Source organism: Globicephala melas, chromosome 15, assembly GCF_963455315.2.
Source record: "Globicephala melas chromosome 15, mGloMel1.2, whole genome shotgun sequence".
NCBI classification, from domain to species: domain Eukaryota; kingdom Metazoa; phylum Chordata; class Mammalia; order Artiodactyla; family Delphinidae; genus Globicephala; species Globicephala melas.
In genome coordinates, this window is record NC_083328.1 from 4967221 (window position 1) to 4983538 (window position 16318).

Below are 16318 nucleotides of genomic sequence, written 5' to 3' on the forward strand. Positions count from 1 at the left end.
CAAAACCGCGAGAAACAAGATTAAATTTTGAAAACCCTTCTGACGTGGGTCATGTTTCAATTCTGCACATAGCCCTCAAGTTTTTATTCAGAAATAGTTACCACCAGCTCTTCCTTAGACCAGAATTTCCTATCTTTCTCAGAGCAAAATTGATATTGTATCTTTAAAGAAAAAAAAACTATTTTGAAATAATTGTTGATTTACAGAGTGTCGCCAACGCAATTCTCATAACACAGAGAATTCCTATATACCCTTCATCCAGCTTCCCCTAATTACTACATCTTACAGAACCATGGTACACTTATCAAAATAAAGGAATTAACATTGCTACAACACCATTAACTAAATTACAGATTTTTTTAGGACTTCCTGAGTTTTTTCCCTTTTCTGTTTCAAGACCGAATCGAGGATCCCACCTTGTATTTATCACATCTCCTTAGTCCCCTACAGCTGTGATAGTTTGTCTTTTATGACCATGACACTTCGGAAGAATATTGGTCAGTTATTTTGTAAAATGCCCCTCGATTTCAATTTTCTGATTTTTTTTCATCATCACACTGAGGTTATGAGTTTGGGGGAAGAATACCATCCTATCAGGTAAATGATGTCGATCTGTCTCATTACTGGGGAGGTTAACCTTGATCACGTGGTTAAGTGCTGTCAGCCCGGTTTCTCTACTGCAGACTTACTATTTTCCCCTTGCTGTACTCTACTTGTTAGAAGCCAGTTACTAAGCCCACCGCATACTCAAGGGGAGGGGAATTAAGTTCCACCTCCTGGAAGGAGCAGTGATTATGGTGTCTTCTTAATCACAGAGACAGAAGCCCATCACTCTTTTTGTGTTTTACAAAACTGATGAATGAGAACATTCGCCCAAATGCCTGCCGTGTAAAAGGTAAATACAAAACCAATAGGATTATATTTACCATAATATTTTCCAAAATAGAGTTTTGTAATCATCTTTTGAATGTTTATTTTTCCATTACATCTTTAGGCAGTTTATTCTGCGAGGCCCACCAGACACTCTATTCAATGAATTACGTGGATAAGTGCTGGGAGATCTACACAGTTTACTGCAGACCAAACGCAGCCCCTCCGCATGAGCTCACAATGGACATGAGACACTTCCTCTGGATGTTGAAGGTAACCACTCATGGCTGGTACTGGCTTTATATTTATAGGTACTTTGATTTTAATTTAAGAAAGGCAAAATATTCTAGCTGTGATGTGCAAGGAACAAGGTGAAGGTCTGAGAGAAATTTTCGTAGCCATCAGCAGAGGAGAGTAACTCTAATGGCCTGTGATAGTGGAAGGAAGAGAAACAGAAGGAGCTTGTGCCCAATGGGCTTCCCAGCCAGGGGGGAGGGGTATGGTCGGCGGGGCCTCCAGCATCTTTACTGATGCAGACCTTTCCCTGTAAGGGAAGGTGGGGGGATGGATGTCACTTAAAAAAAACTACTGTTCATCAGAAAAGTGATTTAAGAAAGTTATTAGTTTGGAAAATAGTGAGAATATCTAATTTATACAATATTCTTATATTCTTGGTAGTTTTTCTTTCATGATATTTTAAATTTATACTTGTGGGTAGATAAAGGATAAAACTAATAGGGGATAGAGTGATTTAAAAAAATTTAAGTGTCACATGTATACAAAAAACTGGTTTTACAAATTTAAATGTCATATATACGAAAAACTAGTATTGATAGGAAATAATTTTTTGAAGTACGTGGTTTTTGGGGATGGAATATTATACAGCTGTTTATTCACTTTCCCTCTTCTCCGTGGTCCCTTATTATTGATGAAATGAGGCCATTTGTCCCTGTAGACTGACTGGTCAGACTTCAGTTTTGGTTGGCTGCATCCTCAGAGAGTTGATGACAGGTGTTCCTTTTCCCCTTTATTTCCATCAAAGTGGTCACTAGAATTAGAAGCTTGATTAGATTTTGTTTTAAAAAACTTTTTAATTTTTATTTATTTATTATTTTTGGCTGTGTTGTGTCTTCACTGCTGCACGCAGGCTTTCTCTAGTTGTGGCGAGCGGGGGCTACTCTTTGTGGTGGTGCATGGGCTTCTCATTGTGGTGGCTTCTCTTGTGGAGCACAGGCTCTAGGCACGTGGGCTCAGTAGTTGTGGTGCACGGCCTTAGTTGCTCCGTGGCATGTGGGATCTTCCCGGACCAGGGCTCAAACCTGTGTCCCCTGCATTGGCAGGTGGATTCTTAACCACCGCACCACCAGGGAAGTCCCTCAGGTTTTGTTTGTTTCCTGACAAAGCTGCAGGTGCTTCTGGCTAATTCCTGTTGTGTCACGTCAGGGATGCTCCCTTTTAGTGATGCTGAGATCAACCAGTGGGTCATATGGTGTCAGCAGAATCCTTCCATTTCAACGTTCCCCATAAACCTTTCACTAGTGGTTCGAGTAGCCCTGACAGTCATTGCTGACATCTGTTATTTCCTTAAGGGTCCCACAATAGTAATTTTCTATCATTCCATCTGCATTTCTTAGCTATGAATCCGATATAAAGAAGAACTTTACCTCATCAGCTATCTGATGACTCTGAAATACACAGGAAAGGAAGGATAAGTGCTCAATTTTTCCCTTTATTAATTTTCAGAATGAGTTGATATCCTGGCAGTTCTTCAACAGTGACTAATGAGCTTTTGAAAATATCATTATAACTCCTGGGCTTACACATATTCGATGTGTTTCAATCCACTGCAGTCTTCCCTCCATCCCCCATGGTCAAATTGTCCCATATTTGGCCAGTAAGAATCTCTCCAACTTGCTACCTGCTACCTTGACTCCATGGATTAATGTTGTTCATCAGTTTTTAAAAAAATTTCCACTATTACTTGTTTAATCATTGCTTCAGAACCATTTTTTCACTCTGGGACTGTAGCTAAAATAGTTTATAATACTATATCCTCTGTATCTCTTTTCTCTGTTTTCTCTTGGTGTAGCTTCTTTCAGCATAGTCATTTTGAGATTCATCCATGTTGTTGCAGGTATAAATAGTTCGCTCTCTGTTACTGCTGAATAGCATTCCATTCGATGGATATACCGTGATTTGTTTATGCATCCGTCTATCAATGGACATTTGGGTTGTTTATAGTTTGTGGATGTAGAATCAATATAGTATGAACAGGGGCTTCCCTGGTGGCGCAGTGGTTGAGAGTCCGCCTGCCGATGCGGGGGACACGGGTTCGTGCCCCGGTCCGGGAGGATCCCACATGCCGCGGAGCAGCTGGCCCCGTGAGCCATGGCCGCTGAGCCTGCGCGTCCGGAGCCTGTGCTCCACAGCGGGAGAGGCCGCAACAGTGAGAGGCCCGCGTACCGCAAAAAAAAAAAAAATATATATATAGTATGAACAACTGTGGACAGGTTTTTCTGTGGACAAGTTTTGATTTCTATGGGATAAACGCCCCAGGTGGCAATTACTGAGTTATATGGTGAGTATTTGTCTCATTTTTTTTTTTAAAAGACTGCCAAACTATTTTTCAGCGTGGCTGGATCATCTTATAGTCCCACCAGCAATACTTGCCAGTATCTGTCTTTCAACTGGTGTATTTAGAACATGGACGTTTAATATAATTGGTTTGTTAGGTGTAAGTTTGCCATTTAGTTTTTCGATTTTTGTTTGTTCTGTTTTTGTTTTCTTTTTCCTGCCTTCCCGTAGGTTACTTAAACATTTTTTAGAATTTCATTTCGATTGATCTAATAGTGTTGTTTTGAGTATCTATAAATATAATAGACTTATCACAGTCTAATGGTGTCATCATTTGACCAATTCGAGTGAAGTACAGAAACCCTTACTTCCCTTTACATCTTTTTACCCCTTACCATTTATAATATAATTGATATTTCCTCTGCCTACCTTTAGAACCACATCAGATAGTAGTATAATTTTTGCTTTAACTGCCAAATATAATTTATAAAACTCAAGAGGAAAAGGAAAGTGTATTGTACCGATCCCTATTTTTGCTTACAATATTTGTTCTTCCTTCCTGAAGTTCCTGATTCCTTATCATTTCCTTTCTATTTAGAGAATTTTCTCCAGCCATCCTTTTCAGGTAGGTCTGCTAGCAACCAGTTCTTAGTTTGCCTTCATCCGAGAATGTCTTAATTCCCCTTCAGTCCTGAAGGACATTTTCTCTGGCAAGAGGATTCTGAGTTGAAAGTCCTCTTTCAGCACTTGGAAAATGCTGTGCCACTTCCTTCTGGCTCCTGTGCTTTCTGATGAGAAATCTGCCGTCATGTGAATTTTTTCCATGATAGGAAGGTGTCGTTTCACTGTCACTTTCAAGACTTTTCTCTTTGTCTTTAGTTTTCAGAAGTTTGACGTGTGTCTTGATGTGAATTTCTTTGGGTTTATCTTATGTGGGATTCACTCAAATTCTTAGATCTGTAGGTTTGTGTTTCTATCAAGTTTAAGAAGTTTTCAGCCCTTATTTATTCATGTACTTTTTCGACCCACCTTTCTTTCTCCTTTCCTTCTGTGACTCTGATAACATGAATGTTAGATCTTTTATTATAGGCCCATGGGTCCCTGAGTCTGTTTTTTTTTCCAGTCTATTTTCTCTCTGTTGTTCAGGTTGGATAATTTCTATTATTCCATTTTCAGGTTCACTGATTCTTTCTCCTATCCCTTTCTTTATGCTGTTGAGCCCATCTATTGAGCTTTTAATTTAATTATTATAGTTTTTGGTTCTAAAATTTCCATTTAGTGCTTCATTTCTTCCATTCATTTGCTGAGACTTTCTTTTTTCCCCCATTTGTTTCAAGCCTGTTTGTAATGGCTCATTTAAGCATTTTAATTAAAATCTGTGTCACTTAATTCTGTGTCCTCTGTCATCTTGGTGTTGGCATATGTTGATTGTCTTTGTTCATTCAGTTTGATATCTTCCTGGCTATTGGCACCATGAGTCAGTGATTTCCCACTGAAACCTGAACATTTGAGTATGTTATGTTATGAGACTCTTATTTAAAACCTTCTGTTTTTGCTGGTTTCTGATGAAGTCTAATTATCTATTTTTTTCTTTTCTCACTTGTGCCTTTGGTGTTAAGTCTAAGAATCCACTGTCACACACCATTGTAAAGCAATTATACTCCAATAAAGATGTAAAAAAAAAAGAATCCATTGTCAATCCAAGATCATGAAGACTAACCTCTATGTTGTCTTCTGAGTTTTCTCTCTGACTTTTAGGTCATTTTGAATTAATTTTTCTACAGTATATGGTCTGAGGTAGGGGGTCCAACAATTTTTGTGTGTGTGGATCCCCAGTTGTCCCAGCACCATTTGTTGAGAAGACTTTTTCCCTCTATTGATTGGTCTTGGCATTCTAGTCAAAAATCAGTTGGCCATAGATGTATGGCTTTATTTCTGGACTCTCAATTGTATTTCATTTATCTGTATGTTTATCCTCTTACCAGTACCACACTGTCTTGATTACTGTTGCTTCTCAATCATTTTGATGTAATTTCTTTTCCTTGCCAAAATATTTTACAATCTACTTTTATCCTTGTTCCGAAATTTCACAGTGATGCAGCTTTGGTATTTGTCTTTTTACGTTTATTTCGTGAGCTTTAATGTTGGAAACCTGTGCCCTTCAGTCCTGCAACATGCTCTGGAATTACTTGTTCAGATTTCCTGCCTTCCATTTGCTCCATCCTTTTTGTGGAACATGGGTGTCAAACCTCCTGGACCAATTTAATTTTATTTTAGTCTTTTCTCTCTGACCATCCATATCTTTGTTATTTTTTGTTCTCCTTTAGGAGAGATTTCCTGCATTATCTTTCCCCTTCTATTTGAGTTTCTGCTATTAAATTTCTAATCCTTTGACCCTTTTTTAAGCATTTTGCTTGTTTTTAAAACATGGATGCAATCTCTCTTATTCCACTGAAGAAATGAATTGGGGGTGGGGGAGCTAAATGGAATTTTTTTTTTCTCGGCTTTTTACATTGCCTCTGTTCCTTCCAAGTCCAGATCTCCCTTCCCCACCTCTGTTGGTTTTGTTCTCTGGCTTTTATATTAAGGCTTTCCGCATAGCATGTGTGGTGAAACTTGGCTGTCCACTCATAGATAGGACTGTGGCACTCTAAGGCTGAATGGGGGCTTCCCTGGTGGCACAGTGGGACATGGGTTCCAGCCCTGGTCCGGGAAGATCTCACATGCCACGGAGCAACGAAGCCCGTGTGCCACAACTACTGAGCCTGCGCTCTAGAGCCCGCGAGCCACAACTACTGAGCCCATGTGCCACAACTACTGAAGCCCGTGTGCCTAGAGCCCGTGCTCCGCAACAAAAGAAGCCACCACAATGAGAGGCCCGCGCACCGCAACAAAGAGTAGCCCCTGCTCACTACAGCCAGAGAAAAGCCCAAGCACAGCAACAAAGACCCAACGCAGCCAAAAATAAAAAAATAAATTAAATAAAATAAAATAAATAAAGGCTGATTGGAAGTTCATGTGGATGAGCGGCACTTGTCAAAGATTAGGTTTCACTGTGGAGTAACCAAGCCAGGAAACTGCCCCACCTCTCCCCTTTCTCCTCCCCAGCCCACAGTTTTGTCTTTTGTCTTTTTGGCTGTGGCGTGTGGCATGTGGGATCTTAGTTCCCTGACCAGGCAGTGAACCCAAACCCCTTGTATTGGAAGTGTGGAGTCTTAACCACCGGACTGCCAGGGAAGACCCTCCACCAGCCTGTGGTTGACAGAGCTTTTCTCTTGGATGTTCGATTTTCCAGGGGAGGATTTCTCCTAACTCCTGCCTGGGGGATATGAACCTGGTTTTCATAGTTCTTAGAACAGAGTGGAGGGAAGGGTCAGTGTGAAGGGAGGGCCCTACCAACGTGCACTTTCCCCTAATTCTTGTCTTCAGCAGGACTGTGACTTTAGGGGAGCCAAATGCACTGTGGTTCAGTATCTCCAGCAAGTCAACCTTCTGTTTTCAGTCTAGATGCGGAAAGGGTCTTCACCTAGACTTTCTGGGAGTCTTCCTGTGTTCAGCCTTACCTGTAGCACGGCTTTCAGAGCTGACTCCTTCCTGAGTTCCGACTGGACTCGACTTGCCTCTTGCCTCCCTGAGCTCTCAGCTCCTTGTTCTGCTAAGCCCATTCATTAGTCCAGCGCTTTCCCACCAGTAGAGCTGTGTTGATATCTCACGTCTGGGTCATCCACTCTCCCGTTCTCTGTCCTATGTTTATGCCTCTAAAAAAATCTTTACTGTTGTCTTAGAGGGATTAGGGAAGGAGAGAGAGGTAAATACCAATGTTAATCCAGAATGCTTTTCAAAATTACCAGTTTTTAAGATACTTATTTCTAGACCATCTCCTTAAAGTGCTGTATTGGTATAAACTAACTTTAAAAATATATAGCTGTTTGTAATTATCGGCCATTATGATTTGATTGGTTGTTTCTTTTACAGAGATTTAAAATGATAAATAAAGAATTAACAGCAAGAAAATTTGTGGAGGTCATAGCAGAGGATAATCCTTTCATGCATGATGGAATTGACAGCAACTTTAAACTTGAGGTTTGTAAACTGGTGTCACGAACGGTACAGATCCAACTCAGGCTGTTTGCTCTACCTTGGACACCAAGATTGGATTGGCACCAATGGTGCCAGCATGGCCACCTCTCTGGGTCCACGTCTGACACTGAGTCACACCTGCCGCTTAGCTGTTCCCTGAATACGCCCACCACACCCCTACCTCAGGACATTTGTACTTGCTAACCTCCGCCCCTGCCACCTGTTTTTGGCTTATATAATGCATATCTTGCCTGTAGTTCTGAAGGCTGACAGTCGGAAATCAAGGTGTTGCTGGAATTGGATCCTTCTGAGGGCTGTGGGGAAGGATCTGCTCCAGGCCTCTCTCCTTGGCTTGTAGAGGTTGTCTGCTCCCCATGTCTCTTCACATTGTCTTCTATGTTTCTGTCTGTGGGTCCAAATTTCCCTCTTCTTGTAAGGACAGCCGCCACACTGAACTAGCGCCCACCCTAACGGCCTCACTTTAGCTCGATTATCTGTAATCTGAGCATACTGGGGGACAGGACTCCAACTCTTTTTTGGGAGGCACAGTTCAAACCGTAACAGTCTTCCCTTTGCAACGCCCCTCCCCATTCATATCCTCCTTACGTACAAAATATGTTCACCCTATCCCAGCATCTCCAGAGGGCTTAGCCATTCAGCACCGACTCCTAACAGGTGCCACTTCTCTAGCTGTCCAAGAAAAAAAGAAATACTTCTGAAAGTGACTGTCCTCAATTAGCTAATATAAAATAAAATGTTTCCGGCAAATAGAAAAATGACTTACAAGCTAAGGAGAGAATGTACATCCTCACAGATCTTTTAAATGCTGTAGTTTTTATTGCAAACTGGTGTGCGCCCATGATGCCTGAGTGTTGAACAAGGTGGTACTTTCTGGAGAACAAACACCCAGAAGAACTGCTGGTCCACCTCGAGGTGTGTCAGGATGAATAAGACCCTTTATATTTTCTTCTATTTCAGCTGGTTTTCCTGGAATTCTTTGAAGCTCTGTTAAGCTTCGCACTCATCTCTGTTACTAACCAATCGACTAAATTCTATTTAAATTTTCCAAATGATGGCTCGTCTGGAAACAAAGCTGGAAGCACTTATACAATGATAAATCAGGTAACAAATAATATCTTAGAATTTACAGAGTAAGGAATGGGTTTTATTCTGGAATGGTTAAACCATCATCAAGACTATCTTGGGCTTTTGTAACCCTTCAGGAAATAACTTATTTAAGACTTCTTTTCACATTCTGAAAGGAGTGTATTGTCTTTTTTCTACATTAGGGAAAATGTATTTTCTGGTCATGACCTATGACAGTGGAGATACGTAATGAGTGTCAGAGGGCCTACCGACACCCTCAGGGGTGTGGGGCTCCCCTGGCTGGACCACGAGGCCTACGGCATCTGAGGTGGTTTTTATGAAACGTTTCATCCCACGATCTAGTGTTTACAAGAGTGGATTGCTTGTCACAGAGCACAGATGCCAAGGAACAGCTCCCGAGCGTGTGCAGGATGCTGGGCGCGTCCCAGAGGACAGGACCTGCTCATGGGGCTGGACACTGGGCTTCACGCCAAAGCCTTGGGGGAGCAGGGACAGTGTGGGCCGTTGACCGAAAGATCTAGCCGCTGGGTCAGATGGAGCGGGGGTTTCAGGGTAGTGGGCTGGAAGGGTTTCTGATCGTTGAGTCCTTCATTCGGAGCCACAAGGGAGAGTGTTGGGGGCCAGCGGAAACCCCAGCTGGGAAACTCGCGAGAGCTGCTCACTCAGGGAGACCTCTCACTGTTGGTCATCTAAGGAGCACCTCTGACCACGAGTCCCAGGATGTGCCTTGGACCCTCGTGCAGGTTCAACTTCAGTAGCACCCAGTCCACCCGATCAGCAGATACGCCCCCTCCAGGTCATCCGAGAGCCTGGCCACAGGCTGGGGCCGGGTCATGTCCACCTTAAACTCATCCATGCCTGTGTGGATGGCAGCACATGGACTCCAGTAACCACACTCGGACACGCTGGCCTCGGGGACAGCCTCAGGAACCATCGGATCAAGTTCACGTCTGGTTTCCAATCTGGCACCGCACATCCATCAAGATAAACAAGTCCTATTATAACCATACAACGGGGGATGAGCCAGCAGTGAAGTAACTCCTAACACATGCCAACAGCATGGGTGCATTAATTATGCTGGGTGAAAGAGGCCAGACAGAGAAGGATACATACTGCTGTGATTCCAATGACGTAAAATTCTAGAAATGCCAAGTGATCTGTAGTGACAGAAAACAGGTAAGTAGTTGCCCGAGGATGAGGGAAGAGGGCTTCCTGGGGCACAGGAAACCTGGGGTGATGGATACGTCCACTCTCTGAGGCGATGGTTTCACAGGTGTAGACACATCGAAACTCACCGTCATAGTGCGCGTTATGTGCAGGTCATTGTAAATCAGTTATACCACGTTAAAATCACGTACACGTGTGTCTCCACGGAAAACAGAAATCCTCTTATGTATTTGTCGTTGATCAGAACACCCAGAACAGGAGACGAAGTGCTCTAAGAAGCCAGGAATCTGAGGTGCAGGACGGCAACACTAAGTCGTCTTCAAGCAAGTTAGGAGTCTTGCTTGACATGAGCAAGATAAGGCAATCAGAGGTTTGTATTCACAGCTACCCATGAAAACAGTGCCGCGGCCATGGGATCTACCGCTGCTGCGCACCTGCTATGTGGTGAGGGCTCTTCTGGTGCCAGGGTTCTGGCGGGAACAGAAAGCCCGTCCTCTCGTGGGCATCACATTCCGGGGGAGAGAGGGACGTAGTGACACGTGAAGAACAGGAAGAGTGAACACCCTCGGGGTGCTTACCAGGTGCTACGCACTTCCCAGGGGTCCGCTCATTTAATGCCCAGACGACTTGTAGGTGCTTCATCGGCTCCAAGGGGGAACTGAGGCACAGAGGTCGAGTAACTTGCCCACTGTCACAGAACTGGTAAGCAGTGGAGCTGGGGGTTTGCACGCAGGCAGTTCGACTCCAGGATTTACACCCGTTACCGCAGTGCTATACTTCTTTACACAATTGGGAGGGATCAATGATGCGGTGGAAAGCGAGGCAGGCGGTGGAGACTGAGAGACAGGGTGGGGTGGGAAGGGAAGGTCTTCGGATGAAGCCACACTTGAGCGCAGCTGGGAGGAGACTGTCCTGTGCGGGGGCCTTGAGGCGGGAGCACCTCTGGGGTGTTTGGAAGGGGTGTAGCAGCAGGTGTAGCCACGTCGGCGTAGCCCAGAAGATGCACCGAGTGAGGCAGCGCCCGGCCGGGAGGGGGCCCTGAGCAAGGGGGTTCAGTAGGCTCACGATGGCTTTGCTGTTGACAAACCCGTAAGGAAGCTCTTGGAATTATCTGCATGTATCTTGAAGGCTGTGGAGTTTGAGAGGGAAAGAGAAGGCAAAGATGATTCTAAGGGTTTTTTTGGCCTGAACGACTGGAAGAACAGAGCTGCCATTTATCATGAAGGGGAGGACTGGGGTTTAGGGGGAGATGAGTTTTGGGGGTGAAATTAAAGGGTTGGGTTTGGGCATGTCAGACTTAAGGTGCCTGATGAGACATCCACGTGGTGACAGCAAGTGGCAGCTGGAGACAAAGTCTGGAGTTCAAGGGTGAGATCTACTGGAGATAAAAATGTAGGCGTAAACAGCATGTATTGATATATGGTTTTATATATATATATGTAGTAATTAAAGCCACTAAGAGATGGATTAATACTTTCCCAACAGGCCCAGGGAGTATTTTCTAGTCTTTGGTTTCCTGGGGAAGCCTTCCAGCAAATACAATAGCTCTGTTATTCATTTCCTTAACAGGACGAATATACAGGTTAAAAAGTCAAATTTTAGGGCAGATTAAAAATAGTCAAATTAGCATAAAGATAATGGCCTCACTAATACTTTTCTAATTATTTATAATGTAGAAAATTAGTTTTAGTCCATAATGATGCAGAAGTTATATTTTGCTTTATGATTTTTCTTTTTTTTTTTTTTAAAAAGAAAAAGCCCAAGATCAAGAAGTCTCTAAGTGATGGAAAAACTTCCAAAATGAACTTTAAATCTCCAGGAAAGGAGCGAACCTTTCTTTTATCTCAAAATGGTGAGTATTTTAATAATAGAACTTTGGTATTAGCAAACTGTTGCTTATAAATGATTTAACATTTATAAAAATGTACAACCATCTTTTAAAACGTAACTAGGCTGGGACAGCTGCTCCCAACTCTGCCCCCTGGCTTGACAGAGTTCCCTTTCAAGGCACTGAGCTAACCCTTTTCTTTCCCCAGTTTTATTGAGATATAACTGACATACAGTGCTGTGTAAGTTTAAGGTGTACAACATAATGACTTGACTTACATGTATTGTGACATGATGGCCACAATACGTTTAGTTAACATCTATCATCTCATAAATACACACAAAAACAGTTCTTCTTGTGATGAGAACACTTAGCGTTTATTCTCTTAACAACTTCCACATACATCATTCAGCAGTGTTAGCTACAGTCATCGTGTTGTACGTCACATCCTTATACCTTACAACTGGAAGTTTGTACCTTTGACCACCTTCCTCCAGTGTCCCCCATCTCCCTCCTCTGGTAACCACATATCTAATCTCTTTTTATGTTTGTATTTTTAAAAAATAGATTCTACTTATAAGTGAGATCATACAGTATTTGTATGTCTCTTTCTGACTTACTTCACTTAGCGTAGCGCCCTCAAGGTCCATCCATGGTGTTGTAAATGGCAGGCTCTCCTCCTTTTTATGGCTGAGTACTATTCCATTGTGTATATATACCTCTTCTTTATCCATTCATCTGTTGAGGGACACTTAGGCCGTCTCCTGTCTTGGCTGTTGTAAATGGTGCCACTGTGAATGTGATGATGCAGCTATCTCTTTGACATAGTGTCTTCATTTCCTTTGGATATATTCCCAGAAGTGGAATTGCTGGATCATAGGGTAGTTCTTTTTTTATTTTTTGAGGAAACCCATACTGTTTTCCATACTGGTTGTACCAATTTACAATCCCACCAAAACCGTACAAAGGTCCTGTTTTCCCACATCCTTGACAGCATCTCTCTTCTTTTTGAAGCAAGCCATTCTAGCAGGTGTGAGTTGGTGTTTTTTTTTTGTTTTGGCCTTGTCTTGTGGCTTGTGGGATTTTAGTTCCCTAACCAGGGATTGAACCTGGGCCCTCGGCACTGAGAGCGCAAAGTCCTAACCCCTGGACCTCCAGGGAATTCCCTCTCATTGTGTTGGGTTTTTTTCCCAAACATCTTTATTGGAGTACAATTGCTTTGCAATGGTGCATCAGTTTCTGCTTCATAACAAAGTGAATCAGTTATACATACACATATGTCCCCATATCTGTTCCCTCTTGCATCTCCCTCCCACCCTCCCTATCCCACCCCTCTAGATGGTCACAAAGCACTGAGCTGATCTCCCTGTGCTATGCGGCTGCTTCCCACCAGCTATCTGTTTCATATCTGGTAGTGTATATAAGTCCGTCTCACTGTGGTTTTGATTTGCATTTCCCTGATGATCAGTGATGCTGAGCACCTTTTCATGTACCTTGCTTTCCCAACGTCGGTGCTAAAGCTGGCATTTGTGGTCCTTCCGTGGCCCACAGACTTGGGCCAGCTTTCTGTGTGTGCTCACTGGTCACCTGCCAGAGCTCACTCTCACCACCACAGGTAGCTGGCCACAGGGGGGAGGTATGTGTGGGTGAGGTGCCTGGAGCCCGGGGGGTGCCTGTGGGCCACCTGGTGCCACTGACTTACTTTCTCCATGGATTTGCCTTTTCTGGACATTTCCTAGAAATGGAATCATATTCGCTTGCATCTGCTTCTTTCACGTATAGTCATTTTGGGGCCCGTTCCTGTTGTGGCGCATCTTAGTGTCTTGTCCCTGTGGTGCTGAGGAGTACTCCACTGTGTGGACACACCACATTTTATCTGCCCATCAGCCGATGGGCGGCTTGGTGGTTCCCATTTCTGGCTATCAGGAGTAATGCTGCTGTGAACACGGGTGTGCAAGTCTTTATGGATATGTTTTCATTTCTCTTAGTCCTTGTAAAATCTGGCACTTGGCGGGACTTCCCTGGTGGTCCAGTGGGTAAGACTCCGCGCTCCCCATGCAGGGGCCCTGGGTTCGATTCCTGGTCAGGGAACTGGATCCCACATGCATGCTGCAACTAAGAGTCCGTGTGCTGCAACAAAGACCCATATTTAAATAAATATTTAAAAAAAAAATCTGGCACCAGCATCAAGGTTCTCCGCATGCGTCTTCCACTCTTGGGCCCTTCACAGTGGCTCCTGGGATGGAGGGTAGATTGGTCACAGAATGCTACGCTTACAGAGTACCTGTGCCCATACTCCTCTCCCATCACTGCCATCAAACAGCAGATCAGCCCAAGCTGTAGACACAGTCAAAAAACAACTGCTCTCTTGAAAGATCCCCCATCTTATTGATAGTATAGAACTATCCAAAGCATTATCTTCCTGGAATCAACTATATTAAACACATTCCAAAGTGTGTATCTGCTGGCCTTAGTAAATGTGAAGCAACTCCTTACCAAGTCAATAATTTTACCTACCTTCTTACTCAATTCAGAGTTAAAATCCTTCTTAAAATTTTCTTGGAATTCCCTAGAGGTCCAGTGGTTAGGACTCTTGTGCTTTCACTGCTGAGGGCGCGGATTTGATCCCTGGCGGGGGAACTAAGATCCTGCAAGCTGTGTGGCATGGCCAAACAAAACAAATAAAATGAAATGAAATTTTCTTAGTGAAAACTGCCTTTAAAGACAATGTATGCAAAAGCCAAGAGTTTTTTTTCTTTCTCTGAAACATGGGAATCTTGTAAATTTTCTAAGATTTTAATTTTAGAAAACCAAAATATTTAAGCTATTTAGGAAAAAAATAACAGGTACCAGGAGACTTGAAGGAAGTGTTGACAATCATGGCTGTGGTCAGCTGACACCAGCCTTGTTCCAGGTGGTCCCTGAAGCATTTTGCAGTTACCCTTAATCCTCACAAGCCGATGAGAAGCACAGGGTCACCCACCTTATGGGGGGATGAGGACACTCAGCCCAGCACAGGAAGTGACAGAACTGGGGAACTGGAACACAGACCCCGGGGTTATTGCAAGACCGTATTAATGCTCATTTTAATCAAACTTTCTTCCAGCGGAAAAAGAAAAATCCAAGGATGAACAAAAGGAAAAATTCAATACGTGGATCAGTAACATGTACATCTTTTTTGTGAACACTCTCTTCCAAGCACATAAACACGAAGAAACCCTCAAGGAGAAAGTAAAGGAAAACAGGCTACGTAATGAAGCGACGGCCCTTCAGAGGAAGGTGGAGAATGAGGAGCTGGAGGCGAGGTAACTCAGTGAACCCCTCGGCTCCCTCCCGCCCACCTGGCTCTCGGGCATCTTTCTTTCCTGTCCTCTGTAGCCACCAGAAGCTTCAGTACCAAACACTTTCATTAAAAGTCTACCACCTCTGGGCTTCCCTGGTGGTGCAGTGGTTAAGAATCCACCTGCCAATGCAGGGGACACGGGTTCAAGCCCTGGTCTGGGAAGATCCCACATGCCGCGGAGCAACTAAGCCCGTGCGCCACAACTACTGAGCCTGCACTCTAGAGCCCACGAGGCACAACTACTGAGCCCGCGAGCCACAACTACTGAGGCTGTGTGCCACAACTAATGAAGCCCACACGCCTAGAGCCCATGCTCCGCAACAAGAGAAGCCACTGCAACGAGAGGCCTGTGCACCACAATGAAGAGTAGCCCCTGCTTGCGGCAACTAGAGAAAGCCCGCATGCAGCAACGAATACCCAATGCAGCCAAAAAAAAAATGAATAAAATAATCTAAAAATATATATTTAAAAAAAAAAGTCTCCGCCTTCCGAAGGGCGGCACGTCCTCATGTGCAGCTGGGAACCCGTAGCCACCAGTTCTGTCCTGGTTGTCTAAGGCATCCCCAGGCATCCACGAGGAGGCAGCGTGACATAGATCCAGACTGCCCAGGTTCATATCCCAGCCCCATCACTTATATCACCTGGGTGACCTTGGTGAGGTCTGTCCCTGTGTGCCTGTTTCTGCATCTTTAAGGTGGAGGTGATACCTTGTAGGACTGTTGTGAGGACTGAGTGAGCTAGTGTTTGTGAAGCATCGAGAACAATGCTTGGTGCGTGGTGAGCACCTAGCAGAGGCCGCACACTTACCTTTCTAGAACCACTGTCCAGGCTTAGTTCCATGCAGACAGGTCAGTCCCAAGTGCAAATGTCTGACCTCTGTAAAGGGCATCTCAAGCCCATTGGTCTGTGGAAGAGAGCATTAGACTTAGGGAAAACGGCTACAACAGTATTTTATTTTTTTACAACAGTATTTTAAAAGGCTACTTACTAGCTAAGTTGCTTCAGAGACAAGTGTGTCACAAGTCACCTTAGATGTGTGAAAACTCTGTCTTAAACTATCTAGCTATTGCACCACTTTTTATTTCAGGCAAAGTGATGACAGTTTAGTTCTGTTCACAGAAACTGTTGAGATCCAGGTATGGACTACTTTACACCACATAAAAACCGGTTTTGAAATTTCAAAGACAAAAAAAGATATCGGGCTTCCCTGGTGGCGCAGTGGCTGAGAGTCCGCCTGCCGATGCAGGGGACGTGGGTTCGTGCCCCGGTCCGGGAAGATCCCACATGCCGCGGAGCGGCTGGGCCCGTGAGCCATGGCCGCTGAGCCTGCGCGTCCGGAGCCTGTGCTC

General features: G+C 44.0%; 1 protein-coding gene across 3 annotated transcripts in view; it reads left to right on the plus strand.

Annotated features, from left to right (window-relative positions):
• The window catches only part of RSPH10B (radial spoke head 10 homolog B), a 39703-nt gene that overhangs the window by 23014 nt on the left and 371 nt on the right, over nt 1-16318 (plus strand). For 2 of the 3 annotated variants that reach the window (XM_030846121.2, XM_030846120.2), the window contains exons 13-19: nt 816-895; nt 995-1143; nt 7420-7527; nt 8503-8646; nt 10043-10168; nt 11551-11650; nt 14733-14931. In XM_030846121.2, coding sequence (XP_030701981.1) covers nt 816-895; nt 995-1143; nt 7420-7527; nt 8503-8646; nt 10043-10168; nt 11551-11650; nt 14733-14931 — 906 coding nt within the window. Of the gene's footprint in view, nt 1-815; nt 896-994; nt 1144-7419; nt 7528-8502; nt 8647-8813; nt 10169-11550; nt 11651-14732; nt 14932-16318 lie in introns of those variants that run through there. The other variant, XM_030846124.2, reaches the window with a different exon arrangement.